General features: G+C 46.4%; 1 protein-coding gene across 3 annotated transcripts in view; it reads right to left on the bottom strand.

Moving 5' to 3' along the window:
- Positions 1 to 20,822, bottom strand: part of SEMA6A (semaphorin 6A) — a 131,395-nt gene that overhangs the window by 25,138 nt on the left and 85,435 nt on the right. For 2 of the 3 annotated variants that reach the window (XM_004618176.3, XM_055141991.1), the window contains exons 8-17: positions 20,169 to 20,288; positions 19,156 to 19,244; positions 17,968 to 18,185; positions 14,074 to 14,205; positions 12,639 to 12,794; positions 10,612 to 10,788; positions 9,858 to 9,998; positions 9,470 to 9,550; positions 7,055 to 7,113; positions 4,456 to 4,476 (exon numbers count right to left, since the gene is read on the bottom strand). In XM_004618176.3, the coding sequence (XP_004618233.1) occupies positions 4,456 to 4,476; positions 7,055 to 7,113; positions 9,470 to 9,550; positions 9,858 to 9,998; positions 10,612 to 10,788; positions 12,639 to 12,794; positions 14,074 to 14,205; positions 17,968 to 18,185; positions 19,156 to 19,244; positions 20,169 to 20,288 (1,194 nt within the window). Of the gene's footprint in view, positions 1 to 4,268; positions 4,320 to 4,455; positions 4,477 to 7,054; positions 7,114 to 9,469; positions 9,551 to 9,857; positions 9,999 to 10,611; positions 10,789 to 12,638; positions 12,795 to 14,073; positions 14,206 to 17,967; positions 18,186 to 19,155; positions 19,245 to 20,168; positions 20,289 to 20,822 lie in introns of all 3 variants that reach the window. The other variant, XM_004618175.3, reaches the window with a different exon arrangement.

The raw sequence follows: 20,822 nt of genomic DNA, 5'->3' as shown, positions 1-20,822 counted from the left end.
CAGTCCAACAAAGTGGCTTCAAGAGCTTGCCTTTGAGGGATCCTGATGAAGAAGGTTCAGCTGAGAGAGGGGGTGCTTTGGAGCTCCAAAGTCCCCGCCATGGGTTAACCCCAGAAAGAGTGGCAGGGTAGGGTGCTATGGTAGGAAACTTGGCACCAAACCAGTCTCCTCTCCTTCACCCCAAGGTTAAACGCAGATGGTACCAGGACTTTGATCTGAACTAACACCATGATGTAAGGAAGCTCATCTCCCTGTTCTCCCAGGTAGAAATAAAATATAAAATATAGGCCATTTGTGATTTCTAAGAACAGTCTTTGGCCTTTTAAGCTTTCTGACCTATAGGAATCTCTTAGAAAAGAAAAAAAGAAAAGAAAAAGAAAAAGGACCTCTATATGGCCTCTATTGTGAATGTGTCACAGGTGCTTTTGGTAGAAAGTAGGACAGATTCCCAAGTGGCTTCAGTTTCTGGCTGTGACCATCATGTAAGCGATAAATAAAGTACTTGCCACCATAAGGAGAAATTATAATGATTTGTGCACTGAGTTTATCCTTTAAAAATGATTATTTGAAGTTGGATTCGCAGGTTTTCATATGGCAGATTATAGGCAACATCTATCTATCTTACAGACAGCTTTTAATCTTAATTTTTTTGCTTAGTTAGGGAAAGCATGCCAGCCATGTGGTTCATCTCAGCTAAAAAGGTTTCTATGGAACCACAACACTTAACCATACCACAAAGCTTTGGGAACACTGAAGCGGTCAGGCTACAAAGATCCACTTTGTTGCAAAGAGTCTGGTTCGCATCCAACTGTTAAAAATACGTTCATTTAAAACTCTGGCTTCTAAACTTTGTTTTCACAATTCTGAGTCTCACATCTCAACTCGGAGTACAGATAAGAGCACAGGGCTAGGCAAGTCAGCTCGAGCACAGGGAATACAAAATTTCCTTTATGTCCATTTTTGCTTACATTGAGCTTTAAAATAGAGTCTCTATTTTCCACTCCTGAATTCAACACTGCTCTAGTGACATATGTGCTCACCCTAAGAGAGAATTCAGCGTCCAGTATAAGCAAACAGTTAGAAATAGCTTTGTAAGGAGTTGAAACAGGGGAGCAGAGTAGAGAAAGGAAAAAGACGACCCCCACCACTGCAAAAAAAAAAAAAACCCACAAAAAGTCCCCCAAACAACAAAACCCTCTCCTTCAACTAGCAAGGATTTCTTTGACCTGAATTGATATGCATTTTGAGTACTTTCAATTTAACTGTGTTCAAGGGGCAATTTTATGGTAATGCCGTAAGTATGGTTTAGGGAGAACATTTCTTAATACAGTAATCTAGGGGAAATATGTGCCTGGGGGACACATTCTCTATAGAAAGATTTCCGGGGCCATATGCTGCAAATACATGGAAAACTCATTGGTAATGGAACGCTATGGCTATGAGAGGAAATTAATGTGGACCAGATGGTAGTTAGGTAGGAAAATGCTTTACACATATGTGAACAAGCAGCTCCTTGCTAATGGCTGAAGCGTTAGTCTAATACCCACCACATCTCTGCTTTCTAGGTGTAAATCTAGAGAAACCATGCATCAAAGGGGGAAAAGAACCCACCCAAAGGAGTATAGATGACGTCTGTAATCTTTTAAACTTATGTGTGGTGATAAGGAACATGCATCTCTGGTGAATCAATGGGCTAAAACAATGCCTCATTGCCAACAATTTTGGGAGCACCAGTTACAAGTTATCACTGAGCAGCAGTGATGAATATGAGGGCAGTCGACAATGTGCACTATTACCTCACCAACTGAAACATTTTTTCGTTTCATTTGGGGGCCACAACTGACAATGTTCAGGGGTTACTCTTGTTCTGCATTCAGAGATTACTCCTGGCGGTGCTCTGGGACTCTCTGGGATACTGGGGATAAAATCTGGGTGGGCCGCGTGCCAGACAAGCCCCCTACCCACTGTGTTATCTCTCCAGCCCCTGAAAATTTTTTGTTAAAGGAAATTACTTATATTTCTCCTTATAATCTTATTTCGCAAGTTGTATTCTTTTTGTGATTTCCCCCAAGAGACTTTGTAAACCAAATTTGTGCTGCAAAGATTGGCAATCATTTGTGAATATAGTATTGTGTGTCAATAGATTTGGATCCTTCAATTTTGTGTTTTTTAATTCATTCATAGGAGTTGTCTCTCATCAATGCAGCTGATGCTGTATTATTTTATGAAATACAAAGAAACAGATTATAAATAAACTTAAATATGCATTATAGTGTTTCTCTATATCTACAAGTGGTGATTCTTCCAGAGGTTAGAGATCCTTTAAACTAGGCTTGACCTATTAACAGAGCTTATAGTCAGTTAGGCACAAAGGAGAGACACTACATCAATACAGGGGAAGAAGAGAGAAGGAAGACACTCAGGGCCCAATTCACTAAAAGGGGTTCTTGCATAAGCAAGTGATGTTGTACAGAGTTGTTGCCAAGCAGAGATTACATGGATGACTTCAACAGTTTCTTTTTCTGACTTGGGCAATGTTGCTCCTATGGTTCACTCTCGGATTCCCTGGAAATGATCTTGCACTCAGCTACTGAACTTCCTCTGGGGGCTTGTAAAGAGGCAGCATAAAGTGGGAACACTTTAGACTTTGGAGTTGAACTGTAGTTTACATATCCATGCTCATACAAATGAGCAATCTGTTATTTCTTTGAATGGTACAAATTGAGTGTCAGGTCCAATCCTTGGCACATAGTAGGCACTCAACAAATATTTGTTGAATGAATTTATGAAATGTATTCTAGGCTTATTTACTCTGAATTAATCACCTCTCGCAATCGTTTATGAAAAATGTCTCTCTGTGTTTTGTTAAGTACTGTCTAGACCAGACCTCATTCTGATGGGCAGTTAATCATCAGATTTCACACTGGATAGATTTAGCTTGAAAAGGACAGGACTGCCTGTTGAAAGGAAAATCCCAGTTCTTATTTAGATTCCTCACAGAAGCCATTGTGAAGAGCTGAGGGGGAACAAATAGGCATTATTCTTTAAGGTATATGGGAGTACTAAATCAGGTCCTTCCCTTTTTTAAAGGAAATAAGAGAGCGATAGATTCGAGAGTGATTCTGGCTCATAAAGAATATTTCACAGTTTAATTGTCCTATCTACATAAAAAGTTACCTGAGAATTAAAATTGATCCCAGCATGATTGATAAAGAAGAAGTATGTACACAGGGCAATTATTGAATACTGTGGCCATCCTTGAACTATTTCCTTGTAACCTAAATTTACTCTGCCTTCTTCACCTTTTATTTCCTCCCTTCCTTAATTTTACTTACCTCTTGATTCAACTGTTGTTGTCACATATCTTAAACCACAAAGATTGTGAAATGTCTGTGTATCAATGAAACTTGTCCCCACTGGAATGCAGAAACTTAACATTGCAACTACACATGTCTTTCGCATTCTAAAAGCACACAAGTTGCATACTGATAAATATTTGGGGGAACTTTAAGAAGTGTAAATGGAACATTTCAACTTTTCATGTAAGAGCTTGGACTATTCTATGTATGAATTGAATGGTTTTGTTTAATGTAGATGTATTCTATATTATGTAATAGTGCATGTAATAATGTAGATGTATTTAACACAGATGTAGCCTAGAGCAGAACAATGGGATAAATCCTGCTTGGACATCTCTGTGGCATCATTCCTCCTCATCACTGAACATTTGATTAAAACCTTCCTCTTTGAAACCTGAAATTTCTGTGGCTAATTTCATGCTATGCCAGAAAATTTTGCCTAGAAGAACTTAGTACCTGCAGTATGTGTGGGCTTTCTCCTGCCAAGGGTGTACTGGATTGGTGACTATTCTCTACCTGTCACAGAGCCGTGGCTGGTGAGGTTTTGGGTTCTTCTTTTATCTTGGATGTGTCTCTCCAAAGTACAAATGCAACTTCCAAAGTACAAATGCAACTTCCTCTTACTTAAGGAATCAGTAGCTCTAGTAACCCAATTTCCTGAGATGGGAATATTTTATCTTGTGTGGATTGAAAAATGCAGTACTTGGTCTCATATGCCAGTTTCCTCATAGGCAGTGACTTTGGAAGCACCATGGACTCTATAATAATTTTAGTGAATTGGGACCCTGAAGTTACAAAGAATCTGGTCCACAGGGTTTAGGGATGAAAACTATAAACTACCACAGGATGAGTAGCTTGAAGCGTTAAAACTAATTAAAAAAAAAAAAAGAAAGAAATCCACAAACTGACCATATACTGTGTTGTAAGACATTTCATGATCTGGTAGAGGAGTTGAAATGTCTATAAGAAATAACCAGGATAAACAAATTAATCGACAAAGAAACCTAAAGTTTGAAAGTACTCCAGAGAAGTAGGGAAACAGGACTTCCCAAATAGAGTTCCACCAATATTCAATTACAGGCAATGTGTTTCTTACCATTGAGTGCCACGAAGGAATCTGTAAGACAAAAGAGAGGAGATGGTGACTTAATGCTTAACATTTGGCTTATCTCGACTATTGACTACTGCAAATGAGCCAATACAGAGCTCTGTTAGTGCAGGATTCCCCCAAATGCAGTCCAAGTGCTATTTATTTTTCATTATTTTAGTTTTGGCTTTGGGCCATGCCTGGCTATGCTCAGGGCTTATTCCTGACTCTACACTCAGGGATCACTCCTGGCAGGGCTTAGGGGAACCAATGGGATGCCAGGGATCAAATCAGGTTGACCGTGTGCAAGGCAAGTGCCCTACAAGCTGTACTATCTCCCCAGACCCAGTCAGTGCTTTAAAAAATCTGCTTGTAACACAAGGTGCTTAGACCCCCCCCTGGTTTCTTTCCCAAGCAGGTTTTCTCAATGTCCCTGGCTTTGTAACCAAGAGACTGAGAAGAAGCAAGACTTAACAGCAGGAAAGTTGACTGAGACAGTACGCACTTTGGGGATTGTCTTATGCTACCCGCTGCACAGGTGGATAATGTAAGTGACAGGTGGGCCACACCTACATGGCACTTTTCTCTCATCTCAACCTCACAACCCTGTGGGGTGCGACTGTCCAGCATCAACAATGTGTTCTGAACTCAACAGGGGTTTTTGTTAGGCAGTTAAAAATGCAAACAGTAACACACACACAGCAACAGAATTCTGTGTAGCCTTGTTGTGTGTCTGGGTCAAATTATTACTTCCCTGAGCCCCCCGATGCGGGTCTTTGGATTTGCTCCTGGAAATGTGGCTAGAGTCTCTGCAGCCCTGAACTAATCCTCCACTTCCTGTGCATCTAGGTCTTCCTCTGAGGAGCAGAGCAACCAGGAGGACAGGCAGCAGGGGTCAGCATCACTGAGTATCTCAGTGGAGGTGGCTCAGGACTCGGTGGGGGTGGGGGGGGTTCAGAAACCCTCCTCCTAAACATAAGGAGGCCTGACTGCTGAGACTGGCAAGGACAGTGCTTGCTTGGGAGCGAGGGTGTGTGAGGCAGCGGGGCCTGTGGGGCCGCAGACTGGAGGCGGTTGAGTGGGAGATGCTCTGCATGCAGAGGATACACACAGCCCTCTTCCCATTTCTCAGCTACTTGTCTCTTCAGTCTGAACCTGCACCCCTGATTTGCCGTCAGTGATCCCACTGGATCATAAACTACAACAGAGACACATCACAAAGCAGTCACCTCCTGATATTCTTTCACTTAAGTGCAATGCACAGCCAGGCTTGTGTCCATAGAAACGAAGCCATGAGGCACCAACTATATTAAGATCCACTGAGCAAACAGCATCTTGCTTCCCTAAAACACAAGCAACACAGCTTCTGGGGCAAGACCTCATGCCCGATGCTTATTTCTTAACTTGTAAACTGTATGTATAAAGGCCCTAATACAAAGATTTTGCCAGCATTGAATGTTTGCAAACAAGAAATAGAGATGGTAAAGAATTTGGGGGGGGAGGAGGGGTCAAGAGCGCTCTTGAATTGTATCTGATCTCTAAAAAGGGATATGGAAGAAAAGTTGAGTGGCATCTTAGAGACTGATATTTCAGTACTCTTGGTTCAGTATAATCTCATTTATAATGTCTGATATTTCAGTACTCTTGGCCCAGTATAATCTCATTTATAATGGGAATCATAGATTCCCATTATAAAACTAAATACTGAAAGTACAGCTTCATTCCCCTAGGAGCTATTTTTAGCATAATTTTGAATGTGAGCTTCTTGAAACTTGATAAATGCAACATTTAAAAGACCACAGAACAATATTTTCTAAGATCATGGCATTGCTGTCCTTTTTAGCATTTGATAGGGCATTTTTAGGAGAATAAAATAGTAATCAGATCACAAGACAACTGGGTAGAGTTTTGTTCCCTAGGGCCAGGAATTAAAAGGCCCCATACATAAAAGGCAAGATCGCCTGCCGCTGAGCTACAGTCCCCGGCTCCTGGGTAGAGTTTGGATTAGGATCCTTAATATAAATTTCCAACTAAAATGGTACCACTTAGTAAATAACTTTTAAAATGAGTTTAAAGGTTAGCATGGCTGTCTAATTCCTACAAAAAGTTATTTTTGAATCATTTTAAGTGGGCTTTTTCTGAATTTTCCCCTACTGACAACAGTAATGGATGGAAATCCAATTTAAAAAATAATTAACTTTCAGCAGTTGTTACATTCTAAAAGAATCAAACAGTCCCACTCAATTAAAAACTAAAGTAGCTGATCAATCTTTTATTTATTGGGTTAAGCATTACATAGTAATGATACAGCTTAAGAAACGACCAAGCTCTGTTTCCTTAATGGGTGTGCTGATATAGCTTACCCATGTGCGGCTATATTTAATAGCCTTTCAGTGAGTTTGCTACACAGCTTTGTAATATGGAAATTGTTGTCAGCATTACAGCAACCACATTGCCAACTTTGACCTTAAAGATAACCCTTTCTTTCTTTGATGTCCAGAAGACAATTTCTGCTATCTATACAGATGCTAGTGGCCAACTCAAGTTTTGCATCTCTAGAATAAGATAAGTGCCCATAGTTACTTGTGGATAAAAAGATCCTACTTACTGTGGCAGTCTCCCAGGCCATCTGTATTGCCTCGCTCGATGTCCTGTTCAAAAGTCAGTCTTTCAGGTTCAAGGGGCAGGGACGGGAAGGAAAATGGAGAGAGAGAAAGGAAAACATTGAATAATGTAAGTCATTGTTTTGGAAATAGCCCAAATCTCACTCAATAAAATGCAGTTTGATAAATCAAGTTGCAGGTGCAGAAAAACCGAGCAGATTTGAAATGGTAAAAGCTTTTCACATTTGAGAGCTTAAACTCCTATTTCTGATGGTTACAAAAATGTGTCCTGTCCAGATCCCCAATGAGAAGGTCGAGTGTGAGCCCTTAATTCATATCTTGCCCTGAGAGTTCATTCATTTATAGAGTATCTAGTTTAGGCTGATTCCCTGAGCATTTCTTAAATATTTTTGAAGTTTAAATGTTAAAATACACTCCTTATGTGAGCAAGTTAGAAGTCCATAAATATAAAAAAAAATTAAAGCACTTTTCCCCTCTGCCTTTCTTTCACCCTGATGCTTGCCTTCTGAGACTTTCATCTGTGTCTTTGCTTAGTGATAATTTGTACAACAGGTGCTCAAGGTACAGTCAGTGGGTAAGGTGGGACCCTTAGAGAGCACCGCCAGGTGATTCTTTTTGCTGAGGCCACTTGTCCCCTCTCTGCCCCATGCCTGTTCCTCTGCATATTCCTGGCAGAGGCCTCCCCACTCCCTATATGCTCCCCCCAGCCCCCCGTTTCTTGATCACAAGGTTCACTGGACTAGACAAACTCTGTAGTGCCGTTTCTCCACCAGGGCCCATGTGGTCCCTCAGGATATTCCAAGGGAGCTGCAAGTGAAAATCAAGTAGATGAAGGGCCACTCCATAGGATTAGGGGGCCACGGGAAGAAAACAAGGTGGGAAGGGGGTGGCGGAGGGGGCAAGGTTGAGAAACCCTGCTCTGGAAGTATCGACAGGACCATTCTTAGCAGTTGTCTGTTTTGACTTTGAAAATCGGCCCTGTGGAACCATCCCAGACAGTCCTGCCCTCCTGGAGGGAACTTTGTGCTTCTGTCCCAACATAACTGAAGTGTCTGTTTAAGAGCCAGATAGAAAAACAACTTTGAAAATGCTGCATGATGGAATAATCTACTGTTTTTTCCCTCAGTGTTTTCCTTGCTGTGTTAAGATCAAGTGTACCCTCAATGGATAAAGATTCTCAGAGTAGCAAAAGTCTGTGTTCACCAGGCCCCAAAGGACACGTTCCAAGGAGAGTTCCGTTAACACGTGGGTTCCAAGGAGAGTTCCATTGAGCTTAGGGGTGGGATGGATGTGTGTTGGATTTCTCAGATTGTCTTGAAAATAATGTTTTTGATTACACCTTGCAAATGGGAAGGAAAGAGGGCATTTCATAGCTGGCCTCCGTGTGCTTTCTGGTCTTTCCTTGTTCGCTTCTGGGGTTCCCATAAAAAAAAAGATGGAAAGTTATGGCACAGAAGTAGGCCAATATCGCAACTCAAATGCAGATCCAATACTATCTACTCAATCGACCCCCCGCACGTGTCAGCTTTCAGGCCAGACTTGACAGCTAGTGTGAGCTCTCACTGCGGGAATACTCTTCGCAAATTATGCCGGGGGTGGCCATCATGGAACCTGGACTGTGCTGATTTGAGGCACAAGAGCCCGCAGGGGAAAGGAGTTTACTTCTCCCTTTGGATGTCGGGGGGGTTGGAGGGCTCGCTTGAGAGAGCCATGCTCGCATATGTAGCCTTCCTAAGTTGCCATAAGCTACCAAGGACATGGAAGGACTCCTTTTCCAAAATGTCATTTTGTATTTCACATCCCCTAGAGTAAAATCATAAAAGAAATGTTTCCCTCAATGCCATCTAAGCATTTCAAAGCAGGGTAACAATTTTCAGCATCAAAGTGGCAGACAGGCATGGTTATTGGGCCAGACCTGGCTGATCTGTGGAAGAACTGCCAAGAACTGATTGATTACCTAACAAGTAGAAGGGTCAGGAAAGCGGTTGATTGCATGTGTACCGCACGCAGGCCGCACAAACACATGCATTAACAAATGCTCTGTGATCTCTTCTCAACCCTGCGCCATCAAGGAAAAGAGCCAGTTCTGCTCTGGCTGGACAAACCACATCTAATCTAATCGGTACCCTATGGCTCCTTTTCTCAGCCCTCTCACGCGCTGATGATGGAGGCATGTGTCTGCTTGACCCTCTCTCCAGGGAATACTTAGGCACCCACTGCGCATCCTTTTCTCTTTTCTTAATCAGACTGCGGGCAGACGACTCATCAATTGGAACTCTGCCACACGTGGTGTGGGGTGTTCTGGGAAAAATGCCCGGCACTCCCGAGGGTGAGGTTTGGATCCAGAAGGCGGAGTGGCAGAGGCTGCTTGGATTTCTCCTGTTTCTGGGGCTCCTTACCTGCTGCTGGGTGACAGATGGGCGCAGGCACCATCTTCCTTGACCCACCCGCAATACGGGTCTCTGGAGGCAATACAGGTTCTGCAGGAAGAGGAGGAACATGAGCTGCCTGGTGGACCTTTTGGAAATCGCCCTTTCTTTTTAATTTGGGGGTCCGGGGTTTCCCCTCTTTCCAAAATAGTGCTTATCACTCCTGCTGATAGTGGGCCAACTGTATCAGACAGTTCAGTGCTCAGGCCCAGTGATGCTGAGGACCACCAGGTCACGTGGGGGTGCCAGGAAGGTGCCACATATGGCCCCAGGGATTGAACTTGGGGCATTGGCACACACAGGGCATGCGCCCCTGGTCCAGCCCACCATGTACTTAGACCAGAGGCTCAATACATACTTTTTACATTTCCCGTGTCGTTCACAGCGACTGAGGGGAACCTTGATCACGCAGGTAGAGAAGGCGACGAACAGAGCACTGCTGGCTTTGTCCAGCTGCATGCCCATAATCCTCTTGTCCTCCACTCCATCGTAGCTGCACCTGGGTTGAGAAGGCAGGAGCAGGTCACTCACAGGTTCTTTTCCTCCCCCACCCTCCTCACAGTCCTCTTCCCAGCCCACAGGGGCATTCTCTCAACCTGATTGAACCCAAGGAGAGGCAGATCCTTGTGTGTGAGCACAGACACACACGGATATACATGCAGTGACTGTATCTATAAATATATATAGCGCTGACAAGGAGAAACTGTCACTGTCACTATCACTGTCCTCCCGTTGTTCATCGATTTGCTTGAGCGGGCACCAGTAATGTCTCCACTGTGAGACTTGTTATGTTTTTGGCATACAGAATACACCATGGGGAGCTTGCCAGGCTCTGCCGTGCAGGCGGGATACTCTTGGTAGCTTGCAAGGCTCTCCGAGAGGGGCGGAGGAATCGAACCCCGGTTGGCTGCATGCAAGGCAAATGCCCTACCCGCTGTACTATCGCTCCAGTCCACTTTTGATATATTTTAGAAGATATTTTAGAAGATGTTCACAGTGTTCAAAAGCACCCAAGATGCATAAAGTCAAATTTGCCACGACATTCTCTGCAAGAAAAGGGCCATAGTAGCAGCACAAATAATGACGAAGAAAGAATCAAATGCTTTGCTCACTTTTCAGTGTTGTAAATGCTCATCTCCTCCAGGAAAAGGCTGTCATTGAGGAAACCACTGTTTCCTACCCTGGCCAAGAACTTCAGGATGATTCCCTTCTCGGATCCCAGAAAAACCACAGTGTGATTCTGATAGGGCCCAGCGGCTGTGTCCACTGCGATTTTGGTCAGGCGGTATCTGAAATGACAGGGTTATATATTTCACCTCTTTGTGACTCTGTCATTAAAGTGTCTTTTTTTTCCACTTCAAACAATGGTGACAGAGCTTTCTAGTAATAACCTCGAGAAAAATACATGCATATAAATATTGTTCAGGCTGTTTCTGGTCCTTTATTTCCATATGCAGAGCATTAGTCTGGCTCCAAGGGGAGCGAGGAGGTATGTGAGTGTGTGTAGAGGCCAAATTCCATAATAAACAGACAGGCTTAACCATCTGAAACTACTCAGCAATTACCCCTTCCATGAGCAGCAAGGGAAGGCTGATGTGGCCGAGGCAGAGGGAAGGAAGGAATACGCGAACTCATTTATCACTAAATAGGAAAGCTTGCAAAGTCTTGTCAGCAATTCCTCATGCTGGGAAGCCTTTAGGGCACTGGGAGAGGGGTGGGGGTGTTGTGAAGTATGGGGTGGCAGGCAGAGTGCTGATGGTACACTCCAAGGACAAAGATGTACAAAAGATCGCCCCTTTACAGCCAGAGGTGATGGCATAGGTCCTTCCAGGGGCCCAGCGTTCCACAGGGCATCCTCTTTTCGTGGTGGGGGGGACCACCCTTGTGGTGGTCATGACTTGCTCTCAGCTCTGCGCTCAAGGAACACTCCTGGCAAGGCTCAGGGACGAGATGAGAGCACCGGGGATAGAACCTGGGTTGGTAGTGAGCAAGACAAGTGCCCCTGTCCACTATTCTGAGGGCCCCAACCATCCTTTTCCTGATAGTCCCTCAGCCACCAAATGATCCACGGGGGCCTCACTGCCCTAAGCACCGTGGCCAGAACCATGACCATTAGCCCCTCCTCTATGGCTTCCATCTTTGGACAAGAGTCATTCTAGGTTCTGCCCTCATTTTTGTTGCTTGCAGTGACTCTGCATTGCACAGTTGGTTGTGCTGTGTGCCAGGATCTCTCCCGTGCCCCCCACCTCTCTCTTTTTCTCTCTCATCTCTCTCTCTCTCTCTCTCTCTCTCACACACACACACACACACGTACACACCAAGGAACTTGCACACTCTCAGCTGTGAGGCCTGACACACCCAGACATCACATGCTTTTGTGGTGCTGCAGGGGATGCCAAGCAGCAGAGCCAGTCGGCTCAGTGCCTGAGAGCGGGACCCGGGCTTCAAGGCCCAGCCTCAGCTATGCAAGCTGGGTGCCCTGCCACAGAGCACCAGCGCCCCAGCCGCATGCTTTCCCGCTTCTCCACAAAGCTGCAGGGTCAACGGTGGCAGGGTTCACACATTGCATGATGAGGGCCGTGACTGTATGGTACTTGGAGAAGCCTGCTGAATTGTTTGGAAGTAAGTTCTAAATAAACACCCCGAGGCTGGCTGATGCCATCAGTGCTCTCTACACGGTTGTCCCTTCTCTGTTGGCTGCCCCCTTCACAGAGCAAGTGCTGAAGTATTGGATCGGGCTGCTGTGATTGTGCAAATGCTCGCTGTCCCACAGCCTGCAACCCAGGCAAATGCTCGGCTGCAACCAGCAGTATGTTTTGCCACAGTATCCAGCCAAGCAGATGTGTCCATATCCATCACCTGATGCTCCTTCATGAGTGGGCTGCAAGAAAATACCTTTATTTCCTCTTGTTTGGCACGTGTCCGTCTGGCATGAAACTACTCACCCTGCTTCTTTCTGGAAGTACGGTAACGGACTCTGTGTGGCACCCACCCAAGCCACCAGCATTTCCTAGCTGAACCAGTGCCCAGGAAGACAGAGGACGCCCGTAGCGTTTCAGAGCCCGAGCTGTGCATGGCTGTGGGAGCGGGGAAGGGAGTGAGGCAAGTCCCTTTCGGACGGGGCCGGCCGGACACCCACCTCACCATGGTCCTCAGGAACCACGGCTTGTTGATGATGGAAGGCACGGCCTCATCCATGAGGGGGTGCGTCTTAATGAAGTTCAGGGTGTCATCTGGAAACTCGTTGGAGGTCGTGTACTTTTCTAAGGAGGATGAGCCGGCACAGCACCCCGGCCTAAGGAGAGAGGCAGAGGGTGGCGGGAAGAGAGCATGTTTGCTGCCCGAGGGCAGAGTCGCTGAATGACCCACGCGGGGGAGCGGCTGAGAAGGGGAACTTGCACCGTGCAGAAGGGCCCCTGATAAAGCAGGCCTAGTTTTCTCCCACTGCCTCCACACACACCTCAGGAGCCGCTGCCAGGGCATTTTAACCATGCCTGGGTGCAAGCCTGGATGCCCCCCGGAAGCACCCACCAACCCCGAGGAACTGCTGGAGGGCCTTAAACCGGGGAGTGTGTGGGTCCACATCTCATCTCAGGGACAGTTCTACCTGCTCCCCCCCCCCCCCATCCCCATATTCTTCCACCCCAGGCCCTGGCTAAGGGTTCTCGAGTTTTAACCAAAGGAGAAAATTAAGTTGGTCCAGTCACAAATTCAGAAGACAGAGGCATTCAAAAATCCCGCAGCCAGCATTTTTGCCAGGGAGACTCCTTAGGACTGTCTCCTGAGCCAGAGGTGAGAGAACAATTGGGCTTTGTTTGGCTGCTGCTGTTGGACTTGGGGCGGAGAGGAGAAAGCAGGCTCCGGCGGAGCATCCTGAGGTCTCTGAGACTGGACCAGCATGTGCCAAAAGGAAAACCTACACAGGGCCACCAGGACAAAGCACTTCAAGGCCGGCCCTGGCAAAGGTAGGGAGTCGCCCTCTTAAATCATTTTACAAAAGTGCCCCTGAAACCCAAGCTGGGCTTTTCCCTACTTCCTGCCAGGGAGGGGGGCAGCAGGAAGCATCTTGCCAGCTGTGCTTCCTAGACCTATCTATTTTGGCCGCTCTGAGCCTCAACTCCACAGAGGGACAGGTTGGACCGGATAGGTCCTGTCACACTCGGAGTACAGAGGATAAAGCGCAGGAAGAGGGCTCAGGGCTCAGGGCTCAGGGGTTCTGCAAGCAGGCGCTCGGGTCTGGTCCACCCGCACTGTGTGGTCGCCCAGCATCACCAGGAGAGACCCCCCCCCCCGGCTGTGATCTGGGAGGAGACCATGAGCGCTGTCGGGTATGACTCCCCAATAAAAGCCAAATCACAGACAGTGAGATGAAGTAAGAGAGTAGAGAGAAGGTTTCTGGAAGTAGGTTACAACGTTTGGGGCATGGGCAAAAGAACAAATGCCCTGCCCGGCCTTCCCAGTGTTCTGGCAGCCACAGGCACACAGGCCCGCCTGGTGGGAGGCATGCAGAGCTCAAGCAGTTCCCTGCCCCATCTCGAGATGTGCAGAGCGACCAGATGCATCTCTGTGCGTACCTGGGCTTAGGCACACGCTCGTCGGGAACCGGGGTCCAGGTGGAATCCGGAGACTTCTGCTCCTTGAATCTCCCGGTGAAAACACTGGCAATGTCGAGCATGTCGTAGGCACAGACAGCAGAGCCAGGGATGCTGCAACAGGATATTTCATGTGAGGGTCACCGGGCCGTGCCCTGGGAAGCACGTCCTCCCTAGGTGCCCCTGGGTCAGGCAGGTGCCCTCGCCTGCCAATCCCAGTGCACGGTGCAGGGAGGCATCCTCGTGCTGACAGAGAATCTGGTTCCATGCGAATCACACCCGCACCCAGGGCCTCAGAGAAAGGGGTAAGAGAGGCGAGTCCGTGGAGGGAATTAGACCTCCCTGTGCCTTGTTTTCTGGATGCACATTTGTTCAAGGAAGACAGTCAAGCTCGTGAATGAGAACGGCCAAGAAGTTTCCAACCTCATCCCCCAATAATCCAAAGATCTGAGAAGCATTCTACACCACCAACATGGTGAATAATTGAAGGTAAAAGGGCCCCAGTGCACACATGTAGCTTCCTGGGATTGGGTTTCCTCCTGCCATGAATTCCAGGAGGCAGAAGGTGGCTGTGGGGAGCCCACGCTGGTTTCCTGTAGTTCTCTACACATTTCGATTGGAACTTCCTGCTCAGGTGCCTAATACTGAACAATGAAGTCTCTGAAGCACCAGCACTTTCCAAATAAAGTGCGCTACTAAGTATGGGGTGGTAAGATGATGGCAATTTCTACTGAGGATGACATGGCCTGGCCCTTCCTGGAAGAATCCCCCCACCCCGTCCTGTCAGCCACGCACAGGCATGAATGAATCAGGCATTCACCTGGGTATAGGTTTGCTTCTGACTACTCAAAATCCAGGCTGTTGCCTGACTTTGAGCAAATAAATTTCAGGCAGCAGCAGGCTCTAAGGGAGTGGGCCAGGGCAGAAAGGGGATTGCAGAGTGGCACGAGGGACCCAGACCATGAGCCATCCACCACACAGGGCAGAGAGAGAACCCCTGGAGTCTCCATTCTGCGACTGTTGATGGGATATGGGAATCCCTAATCGATGATCAAATGAATTTGATGCTATCTTTAATACCATAATATAATCGCTTGAGTTAATTCTCTAAGAAGTAGATTACAAAGCTTATTTAACATGATTTTTGCAGGATGAATTTTAATATTTTATATCTACTATACAATAGACGTACTGTATATTATACATATATATGTCACAGAATTTAGAGATAAAGACTGATTCCCATTTATTTTTGGAATTTAGTAACCCACTTTGTTATTTATTTTTTGGTTTGCGGGTCACACCTGGCAGTGCTCAGGGGTCTGCACTCAGGGATCACTCTTGGTGGTGCTTGGGGGACTGTATGGGGTGCCAAGGATCGAACCCAGGTAGACAGCAGTAGACAGCATGCAAGGCAAATATCCTACCCACTGTATCATCACTCCTTTGTTTTAGAAAAACAGGTGTACACATTTACTTTTACATTAAGAAAAGTGCATAATCATAGCTTAAAGCACTCTTGTGAAGGATTTCATAGCAAAACCCCCTTAAAGGGTTTTTAGTCCATGTCAGATCTGGAGTCCTGTTATTGCTTCCGCTGCTCTCACCACCCTTCCTTTTGTTCCTTTTTCCCACCTTCCATTCATTCATCAGATACTCAGGGAGTCCCTGACCTCAAGCTGCAGAGTCCCATTCCCCGGAGGTTCGAGGCTTTACGCAGAGGCAAGCAAAGCAACCGTTGCTGCCGTGCCAGAAGTTGCTCCTAACAACTCTGCTGTTAACAGCTGCTGCTGCTGTACCACGCACGGGGGACAGTTCAGCAGCAGCGGCGTTTAGGAGTGTGCCCAAGATCCCTCGGGAGGTGACAGGAGCTGAGTCTTGGAGCAATCCCTGCGTCTCTCTGGCAGACCCCGGCAGAGAAGAGCGTGGGCAAGCAGGGCACGCTTGCGAAACAGGTCTTAGCTCTAGGAGGCAGGAGGAGATGGCTCCGGCTGTGAGGGGAATGGCGAGCCAGACCCAGGAATGTGGACTTTATCCCCCGGGCAAGCAAGAAGATCTGAAACTGTCTGACACAATCAAGTCTGCATGTGTGAAGGATGAAGTGGAGATGAAACTGGGGACCCTTTTTAAATGACCGTTTTCTAATTTTACCAAACAGATAGTGGATGTTTCTTAGGTACCTCCTAAGAAAAAACTCTATACAAGAATCTACTATTATAATCACAGAGTTCCTCATCCTTTCAAAATCAAACTGGAAATGTACTTAGAAATCCCAATAACCGCTCTATTTCCAAGTACCGAGACAGAGAGATGAATCCATAAATAAGACTTGTCAAAGCCTGACTTCTACATATTTTCTACCATCAAGTCTAAAATTCCCTAGAGCTAGTACAAGCTTACTTGAATCTAACCTACTTGTTGCTTCCATCTGGGCTTATATTTTCATGGATTTTTCAGTGGGGAGTTCTTGACTCTTAAACTTTATGTAATCCAGAAACATCATTTCATTCTTCTGCTTGTTCTTTTTTTGGGGAAGGGGCCACATCCGGTGGTGCTCAGGGCTTATTCTGGGTTCTATGCTCAGGGATCACTCCTGCGGTGTTCAGGGGACCAAATGGAGTGGCAATGATTGAACCCTGGTTGACCATATGCAATGTAAGCACCCTTTATGCTCTACTATCCCTCCAGTCCTCACTTCAGCTTACTCTGTTCTGGTGTCTCCCCAATTCATACGCATTTCTCACTCAATGAAATACCATCCACTAGTCCCACCATGTATGAGCAACGCCTGGAAGCCACGTGGCTCTGGGATATAACCTGGGACAGTCTCAGAATGCTCCCTAACCCCAGTGCCATTTTCCTGACCCTACATGCTTAGGCTGCTTAGGAAGTTGGTGCCCCACACCACATTGTTCAAGGATCAACTGCATGTGTATCCTGAGGTCACAACCAGGTCGTGATCATTTCCACACAACAGTGTTCAGACTCTGAGGACTGGGACATCGGTATCCTGGGGAACCCAGTTCCTTTCTTCTGATTTTTCTTTCTCTTTTTTCACAGAGCCCTGGATCAGACCTGCAAAGTAAGTGCTCTACCGCTGAGCCATCCCCCACCTCTGTTCTTCAGCTCACATGCTTCCCACTACTCCAGGTATGCTAACAAGTGAGCTATTTAATTGCCCCATGTCTTCTTGTACATAAGCACAAAAATAGGGACACTCAGTATTTACAGGTCCAATGCCTGATAACTTCTCTTCCCTGGGACCTTTTTGATCATAATTGTGGTCAGGACCCGATAATTCCCAGGGTTCTTTAGGGGAAGAGGCAGGACCAACCCATCCCAATTCTAACTTTCACTCTGTAGTGCATTAAAAAAAATCTCCAGGGATTTTGCTTCAGAAACGGTCTAGTCACAGACATGTTTAGAATCAGACAGAAGGTTCGATGAGGGAGACTCAGAGAAGGGGGTGCCAACCCGGCCGGTGCTGTGTACTGAGCTCCTGAACGAGGCTCTGCAGCCAAGTTCAGGTACCTCCAGTGTAAAGAGAAGGCAACAGAGATCCGATCCCAGGATGGCTGCGGGTGCTTAGAAAGAACGCAAGAAGAGTGTCCCTCGTATTGGGCATATCACTCAAGATACTGTAACAGTCTGATTACTCGGCCCCAAATTCTAATCTACTAATACCTCAGAGATGACCGCTAATCTGCTGATGAGCACCGAGTATTAAGTGCTTCTGCACAACCAAGAGAGAGTGGCAATTTTTCCAGCGGTTGCTAATCCTGTACAAGCAGTGGATTTGCCCTTGGGAGAGGGAAGCCGGGAAGAGCTGATGAGCCAACACTGCTGATGAGGTCAACCCGGCCAGGCCTTGGTTACCTGTTATAAGGTGTGGAAAAGGTTGCCAGAACAACATCACGGCCGTTGATACGAATCACGTCTGTGACAGCCTGAAGTATGTTGAAATAAAAATGAGAGTCTCCGGGCACGGAGCAGTTGAGGCGAGCCTTTAAGAAAGACGTCCACTGCTTCTCCAGCACTCGCTGCGACCCTCCCATGTCATTCTTGCACACCTGAGCGACCCTCGGGAAAACTACCTGCGGGGGGGAGGGGGGGAAAACACAGGAAAAAATGAGATGTACGTGGGCTTTCACCTGCCAGGGCTATCAGAATAGAATCCGACTTTCCTGGAAAACAGAATGAGAACAACAGTGACTTAATTTAATCCTGTCTTTCTAGAATCAGTAGGGAAGGGTGGAACTCAGTCCCCCCACCCCCCGACTCAGCCCTGCAAGAGTGTGTTTTAAACGATAAGGCAGTGGCATTTAATTCCAAGCCATAAATCCTTCAAGGGACCAGCTCGCAGCCATTTAAACTAATTTCCATACAGACTGCTTAGCTTTTTATTTCCTCCCACAAAAGCACATTTTATATGCACCAGTTCTGGCCATCCTTGCTGGCTGTCCCTGAGCCTGGGATCTCATACTTTGGATTCCTCTGAGGGGGAGAATGCGCCATCCTGTCCTTGAACTGGCGCCCTCCAGTGTGTTGGCCTGCACTTACTCTGTAAAAACAGTTGAAATGGATCTTTTCTAAGCATGTTGCTGCTTTTTGAAACAAAGGAAAAAAACATCCCCCCCCCCACTCCCGCCTTTCTGATACAAAGGAAAAAACATGCCTCCTCCACTCCCCCACCCCTACCCTTGCTCGCTGAAGGATATAGAATATTTAGTCTTTCTATGGGGGGGAAGGTGGGGAGGAAGGGGCAATTCAATTAAAAAGGAAAGTAAAGCTGTCCGGTATAGTTGGAAACCAGTAATACTGGGGCAAAGGGGGATAAACAGTGTAAAATCAACCCAACATCTGTGACTGAAATTCCCAGCAGAAAATATTTAAGGAGTTTCCCGAAGACATCTGTTTATGCTTTGACAAAAGCTTAAATTTTGAGGCAGTACAAGGTTTGACTTAGGCCAGTTCTTAGATAGTTCTCCTAAGAATGGTCTTATCATTAGATCCATTGCTCTTCCAGCTTCTTCCTAATATTGGTCCAAGATTTGGTCCTCTTACCTTTCCCATTGTGTTGTACTCGACTGCTATTTCCCTGAAGAAGAAGTAGATATAATCTCCATAATCCACAGCTTGGACAAAGTATGGTTCTGTGGACAAATGGGTATTTCAGTCAGGGATGTGTCACTCTGAGTTAAATGAGCTTTAGTCAGTTGCCACTCAAGACACCTTATTAATTAAAAGCATGGGGCCATTTGGTTAACACTGAGCATTTCCGAGGACCTCCCACAAGCGTCAGTGATTTCAGAAAGCGTTCCATCCTATAGGTTGATCATTCAGTAGTAGTAATCGGCAAGGAAGAATAAATAAGTTCTGTGTGTCTCTGCCATTTTATTTTCCACAATGGAATGCCCATAGCACACAGAGGATTTTGTATCCATCTCCCAGCTAACCCCTCTTTTACAGAGGATTGGGAAAAGGTTTTTATTTGGCTCTTCCCATGACCTGCACTCCCCCTGTTTCCTTCCAGGAACAAACACTTTACTTCTATTTATGTGGGGCTCTGGACTGGAGGGTAGGGCGTTTGCCTTGCACATGGCCGACCTGGTTTTGATTCCTCCATCCCTCTCGGAGAGCCAGTCAAGCGACCGAGAGTATCCTGCCCACATGGCAGAGCCCAGCAAGCTACCCATTGCATATTCAATATGCCAAAACCAGTAACAACAAGTCTCACAATGGAGACGTTACTGGTGCCCGCTCAAGCAAATTGATGAACAACGGGATGACAGTACTACGGTTCTATGCGGGGCTCTAGAAACATGAGTATTAGGGGAGGTGGGGAGGGTAAGGGGAATCTTTGATTGTTTGGCATTGGTAGCTCTGCTAATACTCAGGAAGCTTGTGGGAAAGGGAGGTAGACAAATCAGCAAAGATCCATTTTCTAACTTCTTATGATTCAGAAGCCACAGCTAAAAGGAAGCTAGAGTCGGGTCTGTCTAAATATCCCTCAAGATCTTCTCACAACCTCCCCCCCACCCCCGAGATAAAAACTAACTTCTCTTTTAATTGTTCACCTTTCAACCATTTTGAATCATGCTTGACAGTTCGTAGGGTTGGGCTGTCTCCAAGACTCCGATAAATGACTGCATCGATAGCAAGGAAGTCAGTCACCGTGGCCGAGTAGAGTTTTCCATCTAAGAGAAGAAAGAACATAGGTGAAGGCGGTGAGAAGGGAGCTCAGGCGTGGGGGAGTAGCAGCAGCACCCCTCAGATTGCTATCACACTGCCCGCAAATGAGCTAGGACAGCTGGGACGTATCCAGTCATGGCTGGGAAAATAGTTGGCCGGCATCCCTCACCATTCTGAATTGGGATCATGAGAGATGAAACATCTTTCATTTTTCAAATTGCACGGCAATTTCGCTGCTGCTGCTGCTGCTGCTGTTGCAGCAACAGCTCAGCAACAGGGCCAATGAAAAACGTCGTTTGCTTCACTTGATTAGATGGACCTTCACAGCATCTCAAGGCCAAAGCCCCTTGTACATGGCTCCTACCACCTCCCCTGGATAAACCATAACCAGTGCAAGCCAGGAAAGGGTCAAAGCTGAGTGGAGCACCAGAGATAGTATGCGTGAGCGTGGCAGTAAAGGGGGTCCTCAGCCAGAGATGGTAGGAGGAAATGAAGAAAGGGAGGATCCCTTAGTGGGAAACTGCTGATGCAATTATTAG

The sequence above is a fragment of the Sorex araneus genome, chromosome 6 (genome assembly GCF_027595985.1).
Source record: "Sorex araneus isolate mSorAra2 chromosome 6, mSorAra2.pri, whole genome shotgun sequence".
Classification (NCBI taxonomy): Eukaryota; Metazoa; Chordata; class Mammalia; order Eulipotyphla; family Soricidae; genus Sorex; species Sorex araneus.
This window is presented reverse-complemented; position numbering and strand designations above follow the sequence as displayed.